Raw genomic sequence first — 27,804 nt, 5'->3', positions numbered from 1 at the left:
AACCAGTTCAGTTTTGTCCAAACTAAACCGGGTTAGTCGGAACCACAGGCTGATAAAAATACACCATACAATTTATTTCAATAAATTTACCGACTTTAAGATTAGAATAGAATTTCAATGTAAATGTTTCCTGGTTGAATTTGTGTCTGAATCATTTTGTTGATATGATATCAAGTTTTTTATTATTAGGCAGAAAAACTAAACGGCATAAATAAAAAATATGACACACTTTTATCCACAAAACTGATTATTAAATGTACAACTGATGATTCTCAGGATCTGTTAAAGTGGCATTAACTGTAGCTGGCTCTACATGATATTCATAAGCTGTAGTCATAATTAATGGCATTTTATGGGTTAAATTTTATTCTGACAATTTGGAGCTAAAACACAAAGTCTCTGGATTAAATAAACTGGGTGAGATTATTTCCATTTAAACGCAGATCTGCTAAAATATTCTGATGTCTTATCAATATATAAACTCTTTTATTACTCCTCCATGTTTCCATTCATAGAAACGCTGCATGTTCCCCGGTTCACCACAGGGGGGCGGAGCCCGAGCCGACTGCTCCGATTGGCCGTCGGCCGCCAAGGAGACGGCGCGGCGCTCCAATGGCGGCTTTGCAGGCCGCAACATCACAGTGAGGTCATGTGGAGCAGAGGAGGATTACAGGGGAGCTTAATCTCCGACTGGTTCAACTGGAAACCAGCTGGAGCGATCAGACCCTCCACTGCTCTGGTGTTTTCAGAGAAAACAGAACTACAAACATGGCAGACCCACAGGAAGAGCAACACAAACGCATCATAAATAGCAGCAGCACAAACATGTTTCCTTTGTTTTCAGCTCAGTCATTTGGATGAAACTAAACAAAAGGTTTTGAAGGAAGATTTTCCAGCCATTTCCTCAAATTTTCAGTTTATGTTTTACCAAATTTAATAAAGCTTCATAAAGTCCATCTCAGATCATTTTGTCTAGAATTTTTCCTTTTGCTGTTTACCTGTAAATGTTGCTATAAAGCCTTGTAAAAGCATTCATATGAACTTATACAAGTTATTCTCAGGCCAAAAACGTCAACGCATTAATTTTGATTAATTAATTTATTCATTCATTAATTTAATGCCTTAAAATTTCAACCCAATTACTACATTCTTTTATTCACAAGCAAAAGTCCGGAGCAGAACCTTTGTATTGTGTTTCTGGTACGCCCGTAAATCCGACGCACAACAGACACAGAAAGAGCAACTGAGACAAATCGTCTTCTCTCAGCCCACAAAGGGTTAATTTCTGCTTCAAACGATCTGATTGGACGCTGGAAAGCACTACTGTTGTGTTTAAGATGTGCTAAAAGGAGTTAGCATATCAGCAAAGCTGTGCTACCCAAAAAATAGCATCTGAATGCTAACAGGTAGCAGCTAAACTAGTGTCAGTGTCCACAGTAGTGGCTAACCCCAATGTTAGCATCCACACTAGCAGCTAATGCTAATGTTAGCGTCTACAGCCCACATTTCAGTGGCTTTCTGAGTGATCAGACCTTCTGAAACATTTTGCTCCAAACTGATGGATGAATATTAAAAAGTATAAATATCTGACGTTGAGCTCAGATCCAGTTTTATTCAATAATTTAGCAGCAAAAAGGGGTTTTGAATTGAAAACCTAAATGTTTCTGTTAATATGTTTCTTTGATTAAAATGTGAGACCCTGTAATAATTACAATAATCCCACCACTAGTTACTTTGAGGTAGACCAACACATATAATTATGTAAACATTTTTAAAACATTTTTGCTAATAGAAAGAGAAAACATTTCCCTGACACCACTAAATGAAATCCTGTGAAACATTTCTGCTAATTATAAAACGGATCATTTCATCTGTTAGACTCTCGATGTGCCTCAGATTTTTTTGCTGAAATCTTTTTTTTGCACATTTATTCATGCTGATTATTACATGCGTAGCAATGAGAAGGAGAACAGCAGAATAGAATAGAATAGAATTCAGCTTTATTGTCATTGCACTGTCACAAGTACAAGCAACGAGATGTAGTTTGCATCTATCCAGAAGTGCTCTACGAGATATAAATATTTATTTACAGATGTACAAGACTATGTATGTATGGACTATAAGGGGTTATAGCAAGAGATATAGATATTGTGTATAAATATAAATATGGGAGCTATATGCACAGATTATACAGATTATACAAGAATGTTAGGGAATGGATTATAGATAAATAATGGCAGATAAAATTTACAGGTACAGAACAGTAATGATGGATGTTTACGGATCCATTTGAACATTTATTTAGCAACGGGAATCGACAATAAGACTGAAACAATAATTTCATTAATCAATGATAGAAATAATTGTCAACTAATTTAGTAATTGATTAATCATTAATCATCCAGACTCCAAAAAAGACCATTTGCTGAAAGAACAGAGACTATTGTCAGAGTTTTCGTTACCTAATCGATTTTTACATAATCACAATATTTGACCTTTTCCTGTTAGTATGAACAAACTCAAACTGAGCAATATGTAACTAATAACAGCTAATAAAAAGTAGCAAACAAACCTTAACAACTAACTGAATTAGACAAAGTCCCAGCAAAATAAAACTAGAGTAGAATGAGAAGCAAGCGGTTGTGAAGCTGCCAGGCGGCGTAGCCGTCGTACCGAGTGTTAGCAGATGACTCATGTGTGCAGATTTTTCTTCATCGCTTTCTACAAGCTTCCTCTCTTCTACAGAATTAGCCCCGCAGCAGAGCAGCAAGGTTGTTTCCATCGCAACGCAGAGGAAAGTGACTGACAGTCGGCAGCGTCGCTCCTCCTGCTGCCAGACCAGAACAAGCTCCCACTTCATTATTCTAAATATTGAGCCTTTCCTGAGCCAAGTGGAGGTGAGAGAGGAGATCCACGGGAAGTCGCTCGGCTCCGTTTGGCCGGCGTTCCCCGATCGCCGGCATTCCTCAGATCCGGCCTAAAAAGCACCGCTGCCTTTTTTCCAAGCATCAGAGAGAAAAGCTTCAGGCTGTTACCAGCCGTTTTTTCCAAGCGTATTTCCAAATGAAATGTTGAATTAGTGTTATGTGAACACAATATTCTCAAGAGGGCATGAGAGGATTATATAACAAACTCTGTGCCAGGAATACCTCAGATTGTGGCGTTTTCTGCTCCGACTCCCTTCAAAAAGGTTTTTTAAATGACTTTGATGAATTAATTTGTCTCCTTGGTTCACACACACCATGTGGCGCTTTGGTCTGTTACAGTTCTCTCTGGCAGTTTGATAGAGAGCAGCAGGGATCCGCTGAAGCCGCCTCTACTGAGTCGGAAATCAACAAATAATTCCATCCTTTCTACACAGCCGAGGGTAAAATTCTTTGTTTCTTCCCCTCTTTCCGTTTCCACCAGGCCGAGGCGTCCAGATACAAATGACTGGACGAAAAGCTTTAAGGCTCCATTAGACAATTATGTCACAGTCATGCAGATCCCATCATCATCACAGGGATTATAGGGGCAGCATTATGTTTTCCAGGCACAGAAGCCATTTTATAGCACAATCAGAGAAATGTTACACATATCAAATATGACACTGCAAAAACACAAAATCCTACTATTTTTGATCTATTTTTAGGCAAATATCTTAATTAGCTTGAAATAAGACAAAACTAACTTACAAGTAACAAGAGTTTCAATAATTTATTAATGTTGATTTAAAAAGTTCCAGTTCTATCGGCAGATTATGTCACTTTAAAATATCAGAAAAATGTCATGTTATAAATGAGAATCTGCCAGTTAGAACTTCTTTCTCAATATTAAGGAAACTACTGATGTGAAACAAGCTCCTGTTTCTTGTGGAAAAATTACTTGTGAGTTAGTTTTGTCTTATTTCAGGTGTAATAAAATAATTGCATTAGAAGCAAGTCAAATACTTGGTAAAGTTTTGTGTTTTTGTAGTGTAAAAGACATTTGACTTCCTGATTTAATTCCTTGAAATTAAAACTGTCTCTTTAAGAACTCCTGCTGTTTCTGAAGCTCCGCCTCCAGGAAGTCGTCCCAACATGGCTCCTCCCTTAACCCTGAAAGGTTTTTAACAGCGTCGCTCTGAGCAGCAGCTCAGCAGTTCCACCAGATGTTTGCTAATTGCTGCTGGCTAGTCTGAAGGAGCTGAGTGGGGGAGGAGGTGCGCCTCGAAGGCGGGGCTAGGTCCAACCAGCTGAATGGTTGCTATGGAGACTAATGGACTTCTCAAACATGAAAGAATCAAAGCTACACATCAGGGAAAAGCATAAAAATATGATGGAAAAATCAAAAAAGTGAAACTGCAGCAATAAAAGCTCTTCTTGAGCAGCGCCACACGGACAGTGATTTACAGTGCTAACTCCCACCTCCTTGCTCTGATTGGTTGTTTCCAGTTAGCACTGGGAGAAAACTGAGGATACAAATCTTTTTCACTGATTATCTGTCACAACCTGGAGACATATTCAACAAATGTGTAAAAAATATTTTTATAAAAGTTACTGCAGCTGCAATATCAGATTTTTATTTATCTCCATCTTGTTGCTGCTTGAGTTTGGACAGAGGGGGGCGCTCTGAGCCGGTCCAGATATATCGTCCTGGGATTATTGCAATAAACGATGATATTGTTGTTTTGAGACAATTTTAAACTAATATATTGATGAGATAATAATGCAAGTACAACCTGTAAAGCTACACAGTCAAGGTTAAGAGTAATAATTTGGGTTATTTAGCCATAAAAGGAACTTTATTTTTACAAGTCTTATTTTTATAAAATAAGATCAAATTCAGTTTCAAACTTAATATTTAGTTTGAGCCTAAATGTTGAGCTTAGCTAAATAATTAGCAAGTTAAACATTTATTCTAAACAATTAGCTCACAACTAAATATCTAGGTCACACGATGTGGAAGTGGACTACCAAAATAAAAGCTGGGTAAACTTCATAAAAACTCCTGCTGCTGAGATCGAAGCAGCTTCAGCTCATCAAGTTTAACTGTGACAAAAAGTAAACGGAGGAACGACAACATGGCCGCCTCGCTGTGGGTTTAAATGTAGAAATGATGTCATTTCCTCCTGCGGCGACTTGGACTTAAAGTTTGAATACGATATTTTGCAGCAGCGTTGAGATGATGATAAAAACTATTAATTCAATCTTTTTAGATAACCATGAGTGTAGAGTCATTGTGGGGAAATTAAAAACATTCCTATTTATAACGGGCTTCGTCTGTATCTTTGAATTTATTCTTATGTATTGATGCTTTCACCAAACAGTGGAGAAAATGAACAATTGAAGCCGATGAGTTTTAATGTCTCGATTTTAACAAGAGCACATGAACCTGTCGACACATTTACAAATACATGAATATAACCCCAGACAAAACACACACGCACCCACACACACACACACACACAGGAAGAAAGAAACTAAACAAAAAACAAACCAACAGACCAATCAGCACAGAGTTTGCCAGTCACATGACCTTCTGTCCAGTTATAAATCATTTAAATGTTTGAAACTCGTTTTTACTAAAACAGCTGATTTTCTCACGGCCAAAAAGTCGTTTGTGAAAAAATCTACAAAGTTTTTTTTCCTCCATGATGAAGCAAAAACGAAACATTAAGCTGGAATATTAAAATATTTGAGATGAAGATTCACATTTTAGGATTTGATTTAAACAACCATGACAATGATAAAACCAATTTGTCATTTATCATGCTGAATGATAAATTACATGATTAATGCCTAACAAGAAATAAACCATCAAATGAGCAGCAGAACAGACGTGGCGTCCAGCAGATGTGCTGCCTGTCGGCACTAAACGGTCAAACCTGAGCAACGTGATTTGCCCAGATGTCAGCGAGGAGAGCGCGTTCCTTCTACATAACGACCTGAGCAAACATCAGGTCGTTCAGAGCCGCTGTGATGTAACTCTGAGCACGAAACGGCGTGGAAACGAAGGAGCCGCTGGGACCGCAGACGTCAGCGAGCGAAGCTCCACTTACAGACGAAGAGGTGCGAGAGGCGCGACATAAAACTAGGAAGGAGAAAACCTTCAGAGCAGCTTTCAGCAGCCTGGCACAGTCTACAGACTTTAAATGTGGCACAGCGTGAGGAAGACGAGGCGCAGCTTTGCATGTGTCATGTTTCTGAAATGGTTCCGAGTCTGTTGCAGTCAGATTCCAGATCAGCCTCCGCAGCGTACACACCATCCCAGAGAGGCTCCTACCAAACCTTCGGGCTGCGTTATGCAACCTACCGGCTGGATCACTGGTGGAGAGGCGGCGGCCTGCAGGGGGCGTCCTGCCGAATCTGAAGCACCGCTGGAAGATCCTTCAGTTTCATCGCTTTCTCATGTCAGACAGGAGAGAAATCAAACTAACGCATGGCAGCTTCTAGATTCTAAACTACTTCAATATTTAAAGGGGATCTATTTTGTAAAATTTACGTTTTTATTCTTCATTTGTGTCTCAACTGCCTAAAACAACATGCAGTCATTTTTTGGCAAGAAGTTTTTTATTGTCTGGAAAACGAGTCATTTCAAAAACCTCCCGAGTTTTAAATCACAGGCAGCCCCGTTACCTAGCAACAAGCCCAGCCCGTTACCTAGCAACCCAGCTGATCTCCAGTGTTTAGTCAGCTGATTTTCCCTCTGCTATACAATGGCTGCTGGAAAAGACAAGAGTTTACTTGTTGACTTGCTGCAGACTGATTGGTTGTGCAGGAGCCCCCACTAATGCTTTTCAATGTAATTGTTCATCTGTTGGCAGCCATTTTGTCTGTCAGTGTAATGCAGAGTTCGGGGGGCGTGGCCAGCAGCAGCTTGTTTGGATTTAAAGTGACAGCGACCGTAAAGAGGCAGAACTGATCAAACTGAAATCTGATTATCTAAGAATGATTTGGTGAAATAAATGTGATGACCATGTTTTGTTTAGGCCAAAGGCCAATCGGTAAAATTATTTAGTTACAATCATTTCAGTTTGTTTGGAGGAAGAACCACAGCAGCTGGAAGTGGAACAAATTTATCGTTCCTTCTTTTTATAAAGGATTTATTCACTCTAGAAGCTTTTTTTTAATTTCAGACAGAAAAGTCGGTCAGAGGGAAGGAGACCAGGGGCAAAGGTCATCAGGTCGGGAATCGAACCTGTGATGTCAGAGGCTCCTCATGTGGGTTGAGCTCAATACCTTCCACCTTTTGTTTCTCTCTATGGAAAAGTAGATGAATAATAAAAAGAGACTGGACTCTAGAAATAGTATCTATGATAAGAACAGCTATAAAAGGGAACGTTAAAAGCCATAGAGCTTTTTCTTTTTACAACATTTCCATTGTTACTGCAGATTCCGGGATTCCCCCTGATGGAGCTGCAGACCACAGGCTCCGGTTTTATAAGAGCATTTTGAACAGAGTCTCACTAAGTGAGCAGCAGTGAAACGGCGACTATTCTCCGTGTGACGAGAGCTAAACAGGGAGTGAAACAATCAGAGAGTCAAATCTCACTGAACACAAAATGAAAACGAGTTTTATTTCTCTTATGCTGCATCGAAATTTACAGCTTCAAAAAAATTTGATTAAAATGACTTTAAATTAAAATTGATCCTACATGCAGTGTTAAGCGGTTTATCCTCCTGCGTGCTGCTGCTGCAGTCAGGCAGCTGAAACCGTTTCTCCAAGGTCAGGCAGGCAGGGATTCTGGCCTATAGCGTGAACTGAACTGCTTTGCATTCACTACACCTGCCACAGACACATGACTCATCATCTGAATTATGGGTACATTGTGTGAACAAAGACTGTGGGGTTGCAGCAGCTGCAGCTTTAGCAGCAGCATCGATTAAAGTGACCGTAATGCAGCGAGAAAGAAAGGAGGACACTGCACACTTTGAAGGTCACTGCACTTCCAAAAATGGGATCTCTCCAGAGCGGAAAGTAATTACGCCGGTTTTAGAGACTTTACTGTGAGCCGCTGCTGGAAAAACTCTTATTCTGAACAGAACCAGTGAGGGACCGTAACAAACAACAAACCTGCTGCATATGGACATTTCCCCTCCTTCAGTCCGGTCGACCCAGTTCTACTGGAACCAGAACTCCACCATCTGCTCCACCTCCAGCTGCTGTGGTTCTGAGTCAGACCAACCTGTTCCCCTCCTGGCCTGTGGGGGCGCTGCACCAAGAACCACTGAAGGAAACCACACAAAAACCTCTGAAGACACTGAGAGCAACTTCCTTCTTCACCAGATGGAAACAAGATGGAGGCGTCAGATTTTAGTGTTGGAGGATTTCTCTTTAGTCTTTGGCTGAAGACCAGGAGCCATTTCTGCTGCTAGCGCTAGGCTAGCACGTTAGCTTTGGTTGTATTTACCCAGAACGCCCTGCGCTGTAGTCCCCTTCCTGCTTTTGGAGCGGTCTCCACTCCGCTTGGCGTTCACATTCAAACTGAACCAGAGTTCACTTCAACCGAACCCAGACCGAGGTTTGGAGGACCAGAAGTCAGGGGTCAGAGGTCAATTAGCATTCACAACAACTGGACCGAACTTTCTAGGCAAACAAACTACACTTTGACTAAAGTGGACTGAACAGGTGTTTTATGAAACATCTGATGTTCTTGGTGCTGCCAGCTGCATCGACATGTTAGCTGCTACAGCTAGCATCACTGCATACAGAGTCATGGTCTGATTTCTACAAAATTTGACTTAAATTGAAGCAGAGAAAATTGCAGATGTTTTGATATGTCAAATATTTATTCTGCCTTGATATTAATCCATAAACAGTTTGGTTTCTGTCAGTTCTGTCAATATGCAAGAGAGGACTGAACAAAGGTCTTTTATATTTGCCAATTCAATTTCACATAACTGCACCTGCAGCACACATAGTTTGTTAAATGTGTAATAAGATTTAAGATTTTGTGAACATCGGCACGTTTTACAAACAAACAACACATTTAGTCCAGATTTTGTCAATTTATCAAACTTTCCCACTGAACAAAACACAGAAATCATTTTTAAGCCTCAGATTGAAGCAGTTGGTCAACGTTTTGGTGAAATCAACAAAACTAACTTTAAATATAGTTTGTCATAAGTAAGATAAAATCTGCAAATGTCTCGAGTGACATCGTGAAGGGAAACTGTTCCCAGGTCTGCTGAGTCCCACCATCAAACTCTGAGTCATTTATTCATTTTACCACCAATAGAATCAGATTCGTGCCACTAAGAGTTTTAAGACGATTACAGTTTACTTCAGATGATGCCATCTTAGTGAAACTACAGTTCAAACGTGCAAAGTTCAGCCTCTTATTTAAACACAATCAAAAAACACGCTTTTTAAAAGTATTTTACTTCCTATGTTTATCGATATGCTGCCCTCAACATTAATGTTCAGAGTGGCCTACTTTGTCTTTTTGAACCTGTTTGCTAGTTTAGCAGCAAAGCTCTCAGTCTGTGCAGAGTTTGCATGTTTCCCCATATTTGCATGATTTGCCACTGGCTGCTCGTCTTTTCTGCCAGTTTGGGCCAACAGGATGAAATCATGACAGTCATGGATCGTTCGGAGGTCAGCGGAAAAGTTTTAATGTTCCTCGTTTTTTACAAGAATGGAGAAATAATTTTTGTTCAAAAATTATTTCTCCATTCAGAGCCACAACTGAAAGATGTGTGTGACTAATGTGGATATTTGAGTTTGATATTGTAATTTTATGTAAATAGTTTTGTTGACTGTGGCGATTCTACTGCCAGCCTGGATCACAGCAGAGCTCAGCTTTAGCTGAAACGTCTTCTGACTCTCTTTCTTACTCACTGGAGAGTAAATTATAATTAATTCATCTGTCTCCAAACACTTACATAAAGTATTATGAAACAAATCTGTCCTTACCTGCACCACTCATTCAATGCTGCATCTTACAAGCACTGACTGCTGCAATAACTGCAGCACAACGTTTATTATAATGTATAAAAATATAAACTACACATGAGAGTCAATAATTATAATAATAACAAAGTAGCAGTTAGGGTACAAATGTACAAATAATCCAACAGAAATCCATTGATAAGATCAAGTTAGCATTGGCATGCTAGCATTGATGCTAGCATGCTAAGTAATACCATTAGCATGTTTTCTTGAAAATGCTAAGACGGGATTGACGTGATAGTATGTTAACATGCTATGTTACCATTAACAAGCTAAATTTAACAGTTGGAGAGAAAGGAATCAAGAATTTTTTTAATATATATTTTGTGGTAACTGATTATTTTGATTATTTTTTTTACAGTGTACATATTTTGACACTGTCAAAATACTGTATGTACGAGTTTAAAAGTCAAACTTGTTTGACTTTTAAAAACAGAGTTTGTGTCCTTCAGATTCTCCACTTTATCATGTATAATAATTTAAATATGATAAATCACGGAGAATCTCATGCCTTATAAATATGTAATAAGGTTTTATCACAGCTAGCTCAAGCTACTTTTAGTAAACTGTTAAATATGGAAAAACAGTCAGAATTTCAAACCACCTACAAAATAACTGCAGCATATTATAGTGGATAGTCGACATTTGTTCATATTTTACGCAACCAATCTTTTAGAAATGTTTACCTTGTGCATTAATGTGCATGTAATTCATTTCAAACTTTTCTCGTCTTAAATTCAAAACAGTAAATATCAGGGATGTTCCCATACCGATCATCCATGAGGCCGATCTCTGCCCATCACCTGGATTGGCTGTTAATTTTTCGCTTTACGTATAAATGATACTAAATTATCTGGCAATAAATTGACCTAATTTAGATGTAACAGACATATTTGACCACATATCTAAAATCAGTTTCAGTTTCCTGCTGCAGCTCAGCTGCTGCTCGCTGTGACAGTTCACCGTCTGGAGGTTCAGCGACTCCGTCTGAAATATCACCTCCAGTAGAGGCGGTCCAACAGCGGGAGCAGAACCGGCGTCTCGCTCCGCAGCTCCAGACTTGAATTATTGTTCATCTTTCTGACCGTGTTGGAAGCTGCGCTGCTCTACCTGCTGTCTGGATCCGGACGTCTTTGGTTCCTGCGTTGAGCCTCCATGCAGCCAAATCAATCAAGTGTTGGGTTTTTAAATATCTTATTAGATTCGTTGTGTTGATGCGTTGTGATGAGCTTCGCCCCCTGAGGTCATTTCCCACCTAACCCTCCTCCATGAATGACAACGTAAAAATTTCCACCTAGAAGTTATGAATTATTAACCAATCGCATTTTTATGCTAGTTATTTAGTGAAGAATCAAACATATAGAGAATTCCTCATCACATCAGAAAAACATTCTATCCATCATCCAGCATGCTCATCTTAGTGGGGCTAAGGGGTCAAAGGGCAAGAGAAACATCCTGTCCCGGGAATCAAACCCAGGATCTTCTAGCTGCAGGGCAGCAGAGTCACCAGCTGCTCCACCGAGCCGCTAAAGACAAACATCAATGTTACGATCTGAGGGCGTTTCCTGCAAAACGCAGCAAACCTCTGACCAATCAGGCAACACTTCACACAATCAATCAATCAATCAATCAATCAATCAAGTTTATTTGTGTAGCACAATTCAGCAACAAGGCGTGTCAAAGTGCTTTTCATGATAAAAACACCAAAAATACAAAGTCATAGAAACAAGCCACACGTGGAATGATTCGACCCGACCCGACCCGATCAGAACCTGCCCGGCCCGGCGTCGAGTTCAGCATGCGGACGACTCTGCAAACAAAATGTTGCAATTTCCGTTAAGAACCGATTTCTCCAGTTAGCATGAAGCAGGTCAGGTCCTAAAGCTGCTGCTGGCCACGCCCACTCAGCTCTTACATTGCAAACTGACGTGCAGTTATACAACCATGCATCTTTGAAAAGCATTAGTGGAGCCTCCTGCACAACCAACCAGTATATAGCAAGTCAACAATTAAACTCTTGACTTTTCCAGCAGCCATTGTACAGAGCATACAGCAGGAAAACCAGCTGGCCAAATGCTGGAGGGTTGCTAGGTAATGGGCTTGGCTTGGCTGGGGTTGCTAGGTAACAGGCAGAGCCTGCTGATTTGTGACGTTATTTTCCAAAGGTTTTTGAAACGGCTTATTTAGAAAATAATAATTTATTGCCAAAAAACGGCCTGGTATTTTTTAAAGATGTTTGTAGAAGGAGTTGAGACCCAAACGGAAGTACAAAGAAAATGTGAGTAATACTTTATGAAGATGTTGAACCACACAAAGTGATTGAGTTTTTCAAGCTGCTCTAGAAAGAGTGGAAGCCTCACAGGATGAACTTCTCCAGGGAGAGCAGATCTTCCGGCTGGATGTTGCTCTGATTAAAGTGTGGACGCCAGCGGAGCGACAGATGGCAGCAGGGAAAGTAGGACTTCCATTTAACGAGCAGTCAGCCTGCAGTTCATGTCAGCGTTCTTTACCTTCACTCCATTCAGGACCCTGGATTTTAACTGGGAGCTTCCATGACAGATTCTGTGTACAGTGACTCTGCTGCTGCAGTGTGTATTGTGTTTGAAACTAGTTCAGCTGGAAACCAGGTCACTCATTCTTAGACGGTGCAAGTGGGACTTTATTGGATGGTCTGATTTTTTTTCCTGTTACGAAGTGAGAAAATCGTCCCTGCAGATCCACTTTGGGTTCTGGACTGCATCTCTGCTCTGGATTGCTGCCATGGCGATGCTCTCAATACATCCCTGTGGCTCTACCTTGCTGCTGAAGCTGAGCGTCTGACCTGCGACGTCCTAGTTAAAGCAGGTACATGAACAAATGGCCAGAAATGTCGAAGAGCCGCCATTATGAACGGTCGGGAAAAAACTCCGAAATCCTCCGGTGATATCGGACATTTTTCATCACTTCTTTGTCTCTGATTTAGAAAAACGATGGAAACTAAAACTTGATCATCCCGACTCAGATTTACACACTTAAATGAGAATCCAGAAAGTATTAAAAATCTTGATAACAGAATTTATACTGTAGATTGATGAAGCAAAGTCATTGCAATATCTGTTTTTATTCTATTTTCCTTATAAAACTTATTATAACAACAAACATAAAATTACAACAAAATGTTGATGAGCACAATTTCAATTTTAATATTATATTTACATATTGCCACTGGCAATATACGATATATTATATTTGTTATTAGTTTCATTTTTCATTGGTTTCTGGTTTCTTCATTCTGCAAAAACATTTTTGTTATTTCAGACAAAATAATTTGGAGATTATTGTCCACTATTGTTTTCTGAATGAGTTAACAAAACTTTTAAGTTCAAAATGAGCTGGAAATTTGCTGTAACCTTTAAAAGTTTTCCTGGTTTGGAGTCAAAATGTCTGAATTTTGCCTGTTGATGCAACTGACTTGAAATAAACGTCATAAATATATTTGAACTCAGCAACTGCTTTCAGTCAAACCAAGCACAACCTGAATAATGATGATGATGATGATGATGATGTCTAATATTGTTCCAAACGGGATTAAACTGTTAAATGAAACATCTGATTAATCAATTAATCATCAGAATAATCTATAGACTAGTCAATGAGATGATAGTGCAGCGCTAAATGCACCGTCTGCTGATGGTCACTAACTTCATCCTGGAGAAACTTGGACTGTTCCCTCGGTTCAAACTGCTGAGTCAGCAAAACCAGATTTTATTCTCAGACCTGACAGAAACGAAACCGAACCGGATCCAAACCAGTTTCAAACCGGACCGGGTCCAAACCAGAACCGGATCCAAACTCTACTGTTTAAATAAATGAAACGATGATTAATGAGCAAAAAGCCGTTTTTTGTTTTGTTACCAGAGGAAAGAGATTCATCCGCAGCTCGAAATGAAACATCTAATTCACAGTTTATGCACTAAACTCCTCATTTCCTTCCTTTCCTTGAGCTTCTAGTTTGGTCTAAAAAACCCATAAGTTTAATTGTTGAACTAAAACTTTGGCTTTATCAAAGGAATAAATTCATCCTAGGTTATTTTTCTTTCCATACAAAGTTCTCCCAGCTCAGATTCAACTTGTTCAGTTTTTCTTTTCCTTTCCCATAGAAAGTATTCCTGGTTCAGTGTTAACAGATTTTCCTGAGAAAAGTGATGAATTTATTGTTGCCAACTTCAATTCCCTGTTTTCATTTGCTACTATTAGCTTTGTGTTTTTCTCTTCCAAGTTTGTTTTGAGTTTCCTCCAGGAAACTTGAACTCAATTCACTTTGACTGAATTGAACTGGATTCTCTATAACTGGCTATGAACTGGGCTTGATTATTTGGATATTTGCTACATGTTGGTTCTCCAGAAACAAACTCAACAGAAGTGAATCAGCAGGAAGTGAAAACAGTTTGACCGTTTTAGCAACATTTACCGTTTTCACCAGGCAGATCAGAATCATTGCATTAAACATTCAAAACATTAAAAGTATTAGAAACATTAAAACATTAGAAACGGTTGTGGGCCACAAAATTTTAAACTAGAAATGCAAAGGTAATAGCGCAGCTAGCCGTTAGCTGCTAACGTGGCTAAAGTCGTAGCCACTTTGGGTTTTTCATTCAAACGTTTGATGAACTTTGGCTCAAATAGAAGCAAAGTTCTCAAATAGAGCACTTTGCTTCTATAGAATAATAGATTACTCAATATTTGCTAATTGCATTAAGTAAACAAATTGTATTGACTAAGTAATATTCTTATTTTTGTATTTTTTCCTGTTTGTGCCTCAATAAGTTTGAGACTTAATTAATTAGTCAAGTCAAATTAATTGCATTTATTGCCAAACTGAGGAAAACATTTATGGTTCCTTATATATAATAATAATAAATCACACACACATACAGTAACTGCAAATTTCTCAGATGTTTCTTCCAGCTGGTTTTAACGCACGCACACCTCCAGACTCCCAACACACCAACTGCTTCAACCGCCCCCTATATGCACACACACACACGCACATGCACACACACACACACACCACACACACACAGGCACGCACGCACACACGGGGATCTCTCTCTTCTTGCTCTCGTCTATTATTAGATGTTCAACCCAGAGACAAACTAATGACACACTGGAATGAATCACCAGAGCTGCTGCCTCTGACTAGCAGCACATCCAGCAGACAGGAAGCCCACACACACATCACACACACATCACACACACCATCAGACACATTATTACACACACCATCATCCCGTCCCGTCTCCCCTGGCTGCAGGTTTTCACTGAAATGAATAAAAAAATCTAAAAGTAAAAACTCTTCTGTCTGCTAGTTTCACAGCAGGGAGTTTAAAGTTATGAGTTTGGAAAATTTATCTTGATTTTAATTTTATCTTGAGGGTTTTCCACTCAGTTTGATTGGGAACCAAAAATTGAAACATTTGTAACTTTTTCAGCTGCTGGTTTTTTCTCAACACAGAAATTTTATCAAACAGCAACAGAAACACAAAGACGAATTAAACTGGTTACGGTTGGTTGTAGTTGGTTACGGTTGGTTGTAGTTGGTTACGGTTGGTTGTAGTTGGTTACGGTTGGTTGTAGTTGGTTACGGTTGGTTGTAGTTGGTTATGGTTGGTTGTAGTTAGTTATAGTGCATCTAGAGAAACTCATCCATGCCTTCATCTTCAGTCGTATTGATTATTGCAACAGCGTCTTCACAGGTCTGTCCAACAAATCAATCAAACAGCTGCAGCTGATCCAGATGCTGCTGCTTGCGTTCTCACTAAAACCAGGAAGATAGAGCACATAACACCAGTTTTAAAGTCCCTCCACTGGCTCCCTGTAGCTCAAAGAATAGACTTTAAAATCCTGTTGTTAGTTTATAAATCACTGAACGGCTTAGCACCACAATACATTAAAGATCTGCTGTTGTTGTATCAACCTTCCAGACCTCTCAGGTTCTGGTTCTGGTTCTGCTCTGCATCCCCAGAACCAGAACCAAACGAGGAGAAGCAGCTTTCAGCTTCTATGCACCACAAATTTGGAACAAACTTCCAGAAAACTGTAAAACAGCTGAAACACTGACTTCCTTTAAATCTCAACTAAAAACCCACCTGGTTAGGATTGTATTTGAAACATAATCAATTACAAATTTATTAATGGAACCTGAATTAATGTCGTGTTTTGATTATTGATTCTATGTTGCATTGTGTTTCTGTGTTTGTAATGATGTAAAGCTCTTTGAAATGTCTTGCTGCTGAAATGTACTATACAAATAAAATTTGATAGATAGATAGATAGATAGATAGATAGATAGATAGATAGATAGATAGATAGATAGATAGATAGATAGATAGATAGATAGATAGATAGATAGATAGATAGATAGATAGATAGATAGATAGATAGATAGATAGATAGATAGATAGATAGATAGTTGGTTGTAGTTAGTTATGGTTGGTTGTAGTTGGTTATAGTTGTTGTAGTTGACGCATTGAACCAATTGTACCGCCCCTGCCAGCACAATTTGTCACATTCTCTTATTTCCAAATTATAATGGTTGTTTGTGAATTTTTGTAACTTTGAATGTTGAGCTGCTGGTGGACTGCTCTAGCGCCCCCTACCGCTGGGCTCAGCAGGTTTTCTGCAAGGTTGAAACCCTGGACAATGTGACAGATGTTCTAACTTTGGTTTGAATGGAGTCTAGTGGACGATCATTTGAAAACACACTTTGATCCCAGTGGATTTGCTCTATTCAGGACTTCCTCAGGCTTGGAGCCAAATAAGAGGAATAACTTCAGCATGTAACGACGGAGGAAGCATTCGCCTTAAAACAGCAACATGTTCAAACCAGCCAGTATACGTGAAGAAATCAATGATTGACTCCCTCAACTATTGCTTTCCAGCAATCAACATGATGGTTTTTATTTTGGATTTTGAAGTACTTACCACATCAAACTGAATGCTATATTAACATAAAATAACAGGTTTTCATAAAGAAACGCAGCTATTTCATCGGTAAACACAACAAAAGCAGTAAATATGTTTTGTTTATTGAAGGAATTTACCTCTTCATTAAATTGTAACAGCACCAAGCGGTCAAGCATCACAAAATGTTCTTCCAGTCGGGTAAATAAGTGGCTGAAAAACACAGCATGACTACTGAAGCTGATCTGCTCTGTTATTGTCTGATCACTGTTTTAAAACCCACCTACACCTTTCTGCTCGACTGAAAGGCGTTCAGCCTTCTGCTGGATCCAGGCGGGTCATTATTACTCAAGTCTGTTTGTTACTGTGACAACTGCTGCCGCTGTGAAGGAAGTGTGGAGACAAAGGAAAAGCTGTCGAGTCTGTGTTTTCACTGCCAGTTCAGACGAGCGCGGCTCTAAGTGGCTGCAGCCGATGCTAATGGCCGATGCTAATGGTAGCTTAAGTGATACATTAGCTCTGAATGAGGCCTGAAATCTGATCCGCGTTCCTTCAAACTGAGTAAAGCAAACACGGAGGCAGCAGACGGCTCAGACATTTAGATGAAAGATGGAAAACAGAGTTTGATGGATAAAATATCGATTGGTTAAAACTGCAAACTCTCTTTTTCTTTCCCATAGAAAGTATTTCTGGCTCGGTGCTGAGTTTATGTCCTGGATTTAGTTTCTGTTTCCTTCTCTCTGGCTATAAATATCAACACATAAATCCCTTTTATTGATTATTCCAATTTTCTGTACTTTGAGGCTTAATTTTGTAAAATCTGATTTTCTTTCCACCAATGAACTTCTTGGGTTTCCAAAGTGATGTTAGGGTAACGCAACGATTACGCTCAGATGCACAATTATGCAACCGTACATCTTTGAAAAGCATCAGTGGAGTCTCCTGAACAGCCAACCAGAATGCAGCAAGTCAACAAGAAAACTCTTAACTTCCAGCAGCCATTGTACAGAGCATAAAAACCAGCTGACCAACCGCTGGAGATCAGATGGTTGCTTAGGTAACGACACAGTGCCAGTCGAATGTGACTCAACAGCCAGGAAGGTTTTGAAAGAACTCGTTTTCCAGACACCAAATCATGAACTTATTGCCAAAAACCAGCTGAGTGTTTTTCTAAGCGCTTAGTTTGCTTTTAGAAACAGTAGAAACAAAATGGAAGTTCAAAACCAAGCAAAATGTGACCTTTGAATTATTTAAATTCACAAACCTTGCCAGGTTAAGAAAATATGGTTTGAAGGTAAAAACAACTTGAGTAAAATTGCAATTTTCTCCTTTTTTGGTCACAAAGTTGAGAAGCAACTAAACTTAAAACTCTCAAGAAGAGTTCAGAAATGTTAAAATTACTAAAAGAAAACTTCAAAACTCAAATTTATGCAACAAAAAGGCCTTTGCTCTACTTTTCTATTGACTTTGCCACAAACTGATTTGTTTTCATGTCTTAAACCTCAGGAAACTTCATCGGTTGTCATGGCGACTCTTTCTGCCTCTTTCAGCCTCTGGACAACTTGCAGCTCTCACATTCGTTCCTACAGGAAACTCAAAAAGCTGCTCAAAGATTTTCAGTTCCATCTTCCCAGTGACGTGCGGTGAGGTCATAGCTGGTGAGGCTCTGACTTAATCATAATCAGATTTACAAATATAGACCCCCTGCATGTTATTGTTTACATGAGGAAATTTCACGCATGTGAACAAAGCTGGAGGGCAAAAACACTTTTCTTCTACATGTCATCATAGCCGCCGTAGAATAATTCTGTTAACTCAATCAAACTTGGACATGTAGATATTATTAATTTCGTGCTCCACAGCAAAGGGAAAAACCGTTAAAGTAAAACTCAAAACCACGTTTTTCTCGTTCTCTGTATCAGCACAGCTATGGCAGACTCGTTGCCATAGCAACTGACAACAACGCCACAAAAACACTGAAATATTTCCCACACAAAGAGCAGAACATTCAGTCTGTTGCAGTAACATGGTTTTAGGGTTAATGTTTATTGTGCGATTATTAATACGTGATTGCTGTGGTATGAGGAGAAAACTATAAATATATCGCTGCACTTTACTGTATGGCTAGCTCCACGGCTAGCTCCGTGGCTAGCTCCGTGGCTAGCTCCAGGGCTAGCTCCATGGCTAGCATGGCTAGCTCGCTGGTTCTGTCTCTTACTCTACAGTTGTGGAGTCACAATGTCTGGATCATGAGCGCCCCCTGCCATGAGGCCAGAGAACTGCCTGCCTCACCTCCAATCTGTTCTCTGGTTTCTGATCGCTGCTCAGCACAGAAACACGTTACACACACAGTTGGTGACAACAAACACTGAACATTATATACATAAGCTAAATTATGGACAATCAGTTCATACATTAAATGTTTTTAACCATTTTATTGGCGACATACAGACACGAGGAACAGGCTCCCATAGAACAGCAGCCAGTGCAGTTAGTAAGAGGTTGATCAGTCCAGGTGAGGCTCAACTCACTGCTGCCTCACCTGCTGCGCTCCGAGCATTTGAATGGGAAAATGCGAAAATTCAGCGATTTTGAAGAAAAAATTAATCAGAATTGGTTAAACTAAATAAAAAATAGGTACTTTATAGTACAAACCACAGGGTGAAAAAAGCAATATAAATAATTTTATCATTATAAATTATTTTTCCATGATGACCCACGTCACTGCATCTTCCTCAGGCGAAGATCAAAACTGACAGAAACCAGGAGGATCGAATGAGACGTTTCAACTAAGATTTCATTAAGTCATGCAATGACTGTGGAAGCCAATTCATTCTAGAATAAGGCAGAAATGTTGCTGCTTTACTCAGAGTGGCAAGAACAAGATGGAAACTGTTGTGATGTCATCATGGTTTCGATGTGAACCAAAAACGTGATCCGTCCAAAATGAGCTGCAAGACAAAAAGGTCCAACTTTGTCCTTTAAGGTCTCAGTTTCATCAGAAACCAGGGAAATCGGCTCACAGTTTCTACCCAAAGTGTCTCTTTATCAAACCTGAATGCCATTTAATGCTGATCAATAATATAGGCCCAATACAATCCCAGCTGGGCTCCATTTCCCACCCAGATGGGGCCCACACTGAGGGACTGCTGTTTTATTCATGTGTATTTTTATCCAAAAATGCAAATCACTGAAACTAAATGGGAAAACAAGGAGATTCTTTGCATCCAGATCTGGATGACCTTTTCATAAGCAAAACATGCAGCACAAAGTTTAAGGCCAATTTCACCATCTGTTCAAATGAAGGTTGACTCTGTGAAAAGATGGAGGAGAAACTTTTAGCCACTCTTGGACAGAATGAAGATATTTCTCTAGTTTTAGCTGCACGTTTCCAGGGAGTGTCAATAACACAACCCACCTTTTCTTACAAAAGTTATCTAAAAATGTTATTTCAGAAGAAAGTTTGTTGTGGTTTTGGTGAATCTCACACTTGTTTAGCCAAGAGTTGTTTAAAATATAAATGTTTATAGAAATCTGCTTTGGGTCAAAAGCTAACAGCTTCTTCTGACCTTTGCTGACCTTTTAGGTTTTCCTGTAATAAACTGGAGAGTGATTCATGGACTCCAACAGGCAGAGTGTCCGAGAAGAGAGAAGCAGGAATAGTTAACCGAAGACCCATTAAGCTGTGTTTGTCTGTCAGGTTTGACTTTTTACAGAATCAGCAGGACAGATTGAGGCTTCCTGCCTGTTTCAACAGCCGTTCAGTCAGAGCAGAAAACTGTTATCAGTCGTTACCATCACCACCGGAAATAAGCTGAGACTTTATTCACACACTCAGACAGAAACACAAACCCAAAACATTTCAACTCATACTTAAAAACTATTTTATTAAAAATAGACGAGTGTCATCAGCAAAATGGATGAAAACCACAAGAAACCGCTGATAAGAAATACTGTAGATCAGGGGTCTCAAACTCCAGTCCTCGAGGGCCGCAGTCCTGCAGTTTTTAGATGTGCCACAGGTACAAAACACTGGAATGAAATGACTTAATGACCTCCTGCTTGTGTAGATCAGTTTTCCAGAACCTTAATGACCTAATTATTCTATTCAGGTGTGGTGCAGCAGAGGCTCATCTAAAAGTTGCAGGACTGCGGCCCTTGAGGACTGGAGTTTGAGACCCCTGCTGTAGATGGATGAATAAATGGATAAATCAATGAATAAACTGATAAATAAATGGTGTGATGCTAACCATTAGAGTGTTTTACTAGCAGCTGGTTGAGCTTCTAGCTCTTTCTGGAATCAATAATTATTGATCCCAAACGTTTGGAGTTGCTGATCAGTTCTGCATGCAGGTTGATAATATCAGAGCATGAATATTTTATTGTGCTGCCTGAAACAAGATGCATAAAATAAATTGGAGGCTAAATATAAAAATGGCTTATGAAGTTTATGAATTATGTTTGACAGCATAATTCATAAACTATGTGAGACCAGAGCCTGAAAGTCCTGAAAGCAGCAAAATTTCACTTTGGGTGGAAAACTGCAGACAGCTTCGCTTTACAAAAACTTCAACAGGAAAATCAAACCAGAAACACCTTCAGAGTCGGTTCTTAATTACCGTAGTCAGATTACTAATTTAGTGATCGATTAATTCAAGTGGAGAAACAGAAAAATGAAAGAACATCATATTCAGAGCAGTAATTATGCCAAAACTGTTTAATAAATATGTAAAGCTTCTTAGTTTGTAAAAAGTATTTTACCCAGAACTCTTCAAGTGGCATTTTAGCTTCACCTGGTTCAAATTTTGTAAAAAGAAAAAATGTCAAACTAAACACATTTTCTATCCAGTTATTAATGTGTTAATAATAAGTGGAGCAGAAACCGTGAATTTTTCACACGTTGATGTGATTTTTAGTTTTGTCGATACAAACAATCAAGCATTAGCTAAAGTGCTACATTATTTTAAGCAATAAAATTTCTGCTTTTTTATTTTTTGAAAAAATTAACAATTTTAAAATTATATAAAGTACCGTATTTTTCAGACTATAAGCCGCTACTTTTCCCCACGCTTTGAACCAGGCAGCTTGTAGCCCGGTGCGGCTTTTCTTTGGATTTTTCTTCAACCACCAGGGGGCTCTCTAGCAGGAAGTGAATCATTGGAAGTCAAAATTGGAAATCAAAGAAGAAAGCGCTGATTTTCATTTAGAACAAGCTCATGCTAGCAGCAGGCACGATGGAGAAATGTTTTCAAACTCATATGATGCAGCTGTTAAGTTGAAGGCTGTCAATCTGGTATAACAGGAGGAAAATGGAGCCGCTGCACGTAAACTCTGCGTGAACGATTAATTGACTTACAATTAATTGTCGGTTAATAGTTTATTAAATTAAAATCAGTATCAATCGATTAATAACGTATGCTTAGATTTTCTTAGTGTTGTAGTTTGGCCACCATCCAGCAGAGGGCGTCGCTGGTCATCCTGAAGTGGAGCCATGGATAACTAAACAAATATGGTGCCCATATCAGAAATGAGACATGAAAGGAACTTAATGCGTTTCTGTTTAGAAATGTAAACACTCGAGAATCTCTTAATGTTGCTTCTCAGCTTCTCTACTAGAAACTCGCCATGTGCTGCGAAGGCAGGAAGCAGGAAGCAGAAAACAGGAAGCAGGAAGCGGAGAGCAAATGTAACACGGTAGGAAAAGACTTGATACCAATTAGAACGGTTCAGTTTGAGGGCTACGTGTGATAACGTGAGAAAAACACAAATTTCTGAATATTCATGCATTTAACATAGATGACACAAAAAAGTTCAAATATAATGATGTATTGTTTAAAATCTGCATATTATGAAAAATGATCTTGTCATTCAGCATTCAGTCAATGTTTTTATCTCTTTGTTTTTACCGTCTTCAGTCATTAGACAGACGGCTGACAGCGACCCGCCTCCGACCCGCTTCCGACCCACCTGCGACCCGCTTCCGACCCGCCTCCGACCCACCTCCGACTCGTCTCTGACCCGCCACCGACCTGCCTGCGACCCGCCTCTGACTCGCCTCCGACCCACCTCCGACCTGCCTGCGACCCGCCTCTGACTCGCCTCCGACCCACCTCCGACCTGCCTGCGACCCGCCTCCGACCCGCCTGCGCCCCGCCTCCGACCCGCCTGCGCCCCGCCACCGACCCGCCTGCGACCCGCTTCCGACCCACCTGCGACCCGCCTCCGACCCGCCTGCGCCCCGCCTCCGACCCGCCTGCGCCCCGCCACCGACCCGCCTGCGACCCGCTTCCGACCCGCCTGCGCCCCGCCTCCGACCCGCCTGCGCCCCGCCACCGACCCGCCTGCGACCCGCTTCCGACCCACCTGCGACCCGCTTCCGACCCGCCTCCGACCCACCTCCGACTCGTCTCTGACCCGCCACCGACCTGCCTGCGACCCGCCTCTGACTCGCCTCCGACCCACCTCCGACCTGCCTGCGACCCGCCTCCGACCCGCCTGCGCCCCGCCTCCGACCCGCCTGCGCCCCGCCTCTGACTCGCCTCCGACCCGCCTCCGACCCGCCTGCGCCCCGCCTCCGACCCGCCTGCGCCCCGCCTCCGACCCGCCTGCGACCCGCCTCTGACCCGCCTGCGCCCCGCCTCTGACTCGCCTCCGACCCACCTCCGACCCGCCTGCGCCCCGCCTCCGACCCGCCTGCGCCCCGCCACCGACCCGCCTGCGCCCCGCCACCGACCCGCCTCCGACCCGCCTGCGCCCCGCCTCCGACCCGCCTGCGCCCCGCCTCCGACCCGCCTGCGACCCGCCTCTGACCCGCCACCGACCTGCCTGCGACCCGCCCTGCTAACTCTGCTGCTTGTTTTCATTGTTTGGATGAAACTCGCTGTGGGTTCTTCTCTTGACCCACAGTGAATTAAAAACGGTTTGGATCAAATCCAGACAGAAATCTGGTTCAGAATCTCAGATTGAAAATTGACGATCAGAGCTGGAAATATTTAGAAATATTGTAGGGCTGAAATGTTCATCTTTAGATGTGGAAACTTGCAGTGAACTAATTACAATTTTCTGGCCAATTGTAAATATTTAAAAAGCAAAAGTGCAGATTCTGTTTATATTTTATTATTTTTTTTGGCAGAAAGGTCATTAGAAGTATCGATCTATTGCCAATGTGGCAAAGAAAAGGGGATCTTTAGACTTTAGGAGATAAATAAGACCAATTTCACATGGAAATATCGGCCGATCACTGATTTCCCAAAATTAAGAAAATCGGGGCCGATTTATCGGTCCTCCGATTTATTGGTAATCTCATTTATTGGTGAGATAAAAGTGGAAAGCTGGTAAATAAAACTTTCACACCAAAACAACTTCCAGCTGTAGGTGCAACAAAAAGTTTATTTGCTACAAATTAACTCAGAGAAGCAGAATTCAGATGCTTTTCAGATGTTTGAAAAGCCCTGCATGCATTGCTGGTCTATCATAAAACCTCATTACCATAAACTGATGTTTGTTTTTGCAGCTAACGATTATTTTAGTAACTGATTTTTCGGCAGATTTTTCATTTCACCACTTCAGGTTTTTTTTTGTTTTTGGAGTAAATTGATTCTTTTTTCTACAATTAACCAATTAATAACTGGATAGGTGCTTTAGTAACAGATTCTTTTTACAGAATTAAATATGCAGCCAAAGTTTGAGAAGGAAAAACGTTTTTTATCTTAAATGTAAAATGTAAATATATTTTGTACAGCTGTGCTCTCATCATCTGGTTCTTTTAGTAAATGGCTATTTTGAGTCTGTAAACTCCAGTTGATGAATAATAGATTACTAAATTAGTTGAGGAAAACTTCAATAATCGATTAATCACGATTAATGGTTTCAGCCCTAGTTGCAACGTGACAAAGTAAAGTGAAACAGCATCCAGCTGGCAAGTGGAGGTTTGTGCAGCACCCATACACCCATCTCTTCCTGCCCCCCATCTCTTCCTGCCCTACATGCCCGGCCGGCTCCTCTCTCTCCCCAGAACACTTTCTGCTCCTATTTTGGATTTTAAACCAGGCCAGGCGGCATCAGGCTCCTCCAGTTTTCCTGGTTCCGTTTGAACATCCGAGCAGCTGCCAGGTTAAAGCCCAACACTCCGAACTCTGCGGTAGGTTTCACTGGAGGAACCGGAACCTGGAGTTCCCTCCCGTTCAGGGTTTTTAGTAACGATCGGCTGTAATAACATAACCGGTGGTTATTTTTAGCCCGCGCGAAGACGCGCTCAGCAGCGATGGCTTCCTCCCCCCTCCTACACCACCATGACGCTGTGCTGTTACGCAAAAGCAGGGGTTCACCTTTGGTAGACCTCCAGCTTCCACAGCACGAAGCCAAAACAGCAAAACGGCGCAGAAATGAGCGAATAAACGATCAAGATGCGCAAAGTGACGCGCAGCGCGCGCGGGGGGCAAAACGGGAGAGGCGAGAATTAACTTCTGCTTTTGGCTCCATTTAATTCCCCACAGCGTCTCCGCAGAGACTCTTGTCTGAACTTGGAGTAGGACACACCCTTCATCCCGTCCAGCAGCAGGTAAGCATGAAGGTGTCGGAACCAGAAGAACCCAGTTTGGACGAAACAAAGCGACCCGATGAAAACCTGAAACACGGAAACGCGCGCATGCCAGGACACAAAGTAAAGTCTCTTAACTATTTGTAGAGGTGCTGCAGGCACAGGTCCAGGCATTCCCCCTCCACCTCGTCCTCCGTCACCAGGTCCGACAAGGGGCGCATCGGCACCGGGTCGCCCTCCTGCAGAGGCAGCCTCATCTCCCGGACAAACAGCTCCAGGAACCGGCGGAAGGTTTTCTCCTCTGCTGCAGAGCCGGCCATCATTTCTCATTCCTGGGCAGAGACGGACACAAAGCACCAAGTTGTCTGAAAAAGGGAGCAGAGTGAGAACAGCCTGCGCCTTCTGCACAGGTATCATTACCTGAATACCTGTGCAGAACCGGAGGAGCGGGGCCCGAGGACGGCCGGTGGTGTCGGAGCGGCGGACCGTGGATCAGACGGACTGGACGAGCTGTCACCGCCTGGACCGAGCCCCCATTCAGAGCCGAGCGGGAGCGCGCGTCGCGTTATCAGGGATTTCGGCTGATCAGGAGGCGGTGACGTCAGAGGGAAGACGGCGTTTGACGTGAACGCGCACGCAGCCAGCGCCGCTTGCTTTGACGTCCGAGAGCTTTTAGTGGAGATGCCATCACGGAGGAGGATGAGTGTTGGGAAGAAGAGCAGTGACCTTGAAATCAAATCTAATCTAATCAGCAATCTCTCCCGGACTTTTTATTTGAATAAGTTCATCATTTTTATCATTCATAGTCAGAGCTGCATGGGAGAGGAATGAAAACAATTATTCTGACGTTTTTCTCAGAATTTATTTATCTTTCCATAACCAAGAAAAAAACACAATGCTGGAAAAAAACGATATTGAAAATCCTGTTAATGACAAGAACACAAAGAATTCAGACTTTCTCTCAGATTTGCTCAGATTGTTTTTGCTGCATGAATAATTTAATTTCTGCTGAATAAATCCGAGACGGTTTCCTGAAACAGTTATGTGATTATTTTCATAACAATATTACTGACATACACCAGCGAATGTTTAGGTATTTATTTGGATTTTGACTAATTGAATTAGAATCTGATCTGAAGGTTCAGACCAGAGGTCAGAGGTCAGCCTGATCTGAAGATGGTTATGTTTTTAGATGAAATTCTCTTTTCTTGTCTCTGAGAGGAGTGACGGCTTCAGCCTGTCGCTCGTTAGAGACGCTAATCCCTCAGAGGGAGGAGAGTGAATGTGGAGCTTAAACCGTTAGTGGATCACATGACGTCAGCTGACCTTAAATAAGCGAAAAGGTCAGAGGTCAAACAGTTACACATACAGAACAGCAAACACATCCTGATCCTATAAATGACATTGTTCTTTTAAAGCTCGTAGTTTCTGTGCTACACAGATTATAGCATGCTGTTTTGCACATTTTTATTTTCTTATTTTTCTTATCCTTTAAACGCCTCCAGAGGACAGACGCTGCTTTAACACTAGAAGATATAAATGTATTTGTAATTATCCCTAATTGAATAAATGCAATAAATAAAAAGAAACAATGTTTAGCGTTGTTCATGTTCAAATTTGTTGTGTTTGTTAGAATAAGTTTCTATTTGAGTTTTTCATTCATTCTTTTTGAAACTTTTCAGCGTTTTTTGTCTTTTTATTTTTCCCTCTGGTTATGGAAGCTGTACAGCCAAAGCAATTTTTGCTCATTCTGTTTTATTTTTGGACAGTTATGATAGGTAACCGTGGCAACAGGATTGTTTTTACAGCTGGGAGCAGCTGATTGGCTGATTAGCATCTCAAAAGCTCAACAAACTCAAGGCTTCAGGCTGAGAGAAGCAGGAAGTGCAAATCTTCACAGATCAGATGTGCGACTTCAACGTCTCTCAGCTTTTAACAAAACGGACTGAAAAGATTTAAGAGGTGCAGCAAAAGCAATTGAGGCGGATTAGCAGAGCTTGGGGTCATCCAGGACATTACTAAAGAAAAGTGTCTCTTCTGCCCAGATATTGAGCTGTTAGCATCTCACAAACAGCAACAGTCTTCAGTCAGAGGCTTTGCGAGGCTGACTGCTACTGGAGATCCTTCGTGCCCACAGCGTCACCCACAACCACTCTAAAGGTGCTTGGATGATGTGAGTTGGAAGAACATTTAATTTCACTTTGGGTCAAATTAGGTTTTTTAATTTAACTGAATAAAGTAAACGCAGATCAGTTAAGAGGGCAGAAAGTTTTTCCAGCTCCGTAGTTTAACAGAAATCACCTGCAGGTCAGAGGAGAATCTGCTTCCTTTCCAGGACAAGCGTTCTGCCTCCAGCACGTTTCCCTCTGCATGTCCTGAATAACAGATTCCCCAGAGAGACGGGTCTGCAA

General features: G+C 41.1%; 1 protein-coding gene across 2 annotated transcripts in view; it reads right to left on the bottom strand.

Annotated features, from left to right (window-relative positions):
• ppm1e (protein phosphatase, Mg2+/Mn2+ dependent, 1E) overlaps positions 1–27,001 on the bottom strand; it is a 52,210-nt gene extending 25,209 nt beyond the window's left edge. The window contains exons 1-2 of one of the 2 annotated variants that reach the window (XM_028030948.1): positions 25,822–27,001; positions 25,532–25,725 (exon numbers count right to left, since the gene is read on the bottom strand). In XM_028030948.1, the coding sequence (XP_027886749.1) occupies positions 25,532–25,716 (185 nt within the window). In that variant the 5' untranslated portion in view covers positions 25,717–25,725; positions 25,822–27,001. Of the gene's footprint in view, positions 1–25,531; positions 25,726–25,813 lie in introns of both variants that reach the window. The other variant, XM_028030947.1, reaches the window with a different exon arrangement.
• Positions 27,002–27,804: the final 803 nt, after the last annotated feature.

Source organism: Xiphophorus couchianus, chromosome 11 (assembly GCF_001444195.1).
Source record: "Xiphophorus couchianus chromosome 11, X_couchianus-1.0, whole genome shotgun sequence".
NCBI classification, from domain to species: Eukaryota; Metazoa; Chordata; class Actinopteri; order Cyprinodontiformes; family Poeciliidae; genus Xiphophorus; species Xiphophorus couchianus.
The sequence above is the reverse complement of the archived record's forward strand: the minus strand, read 5'-3'. Positions and strand labels throughout refer to the sequence as shown.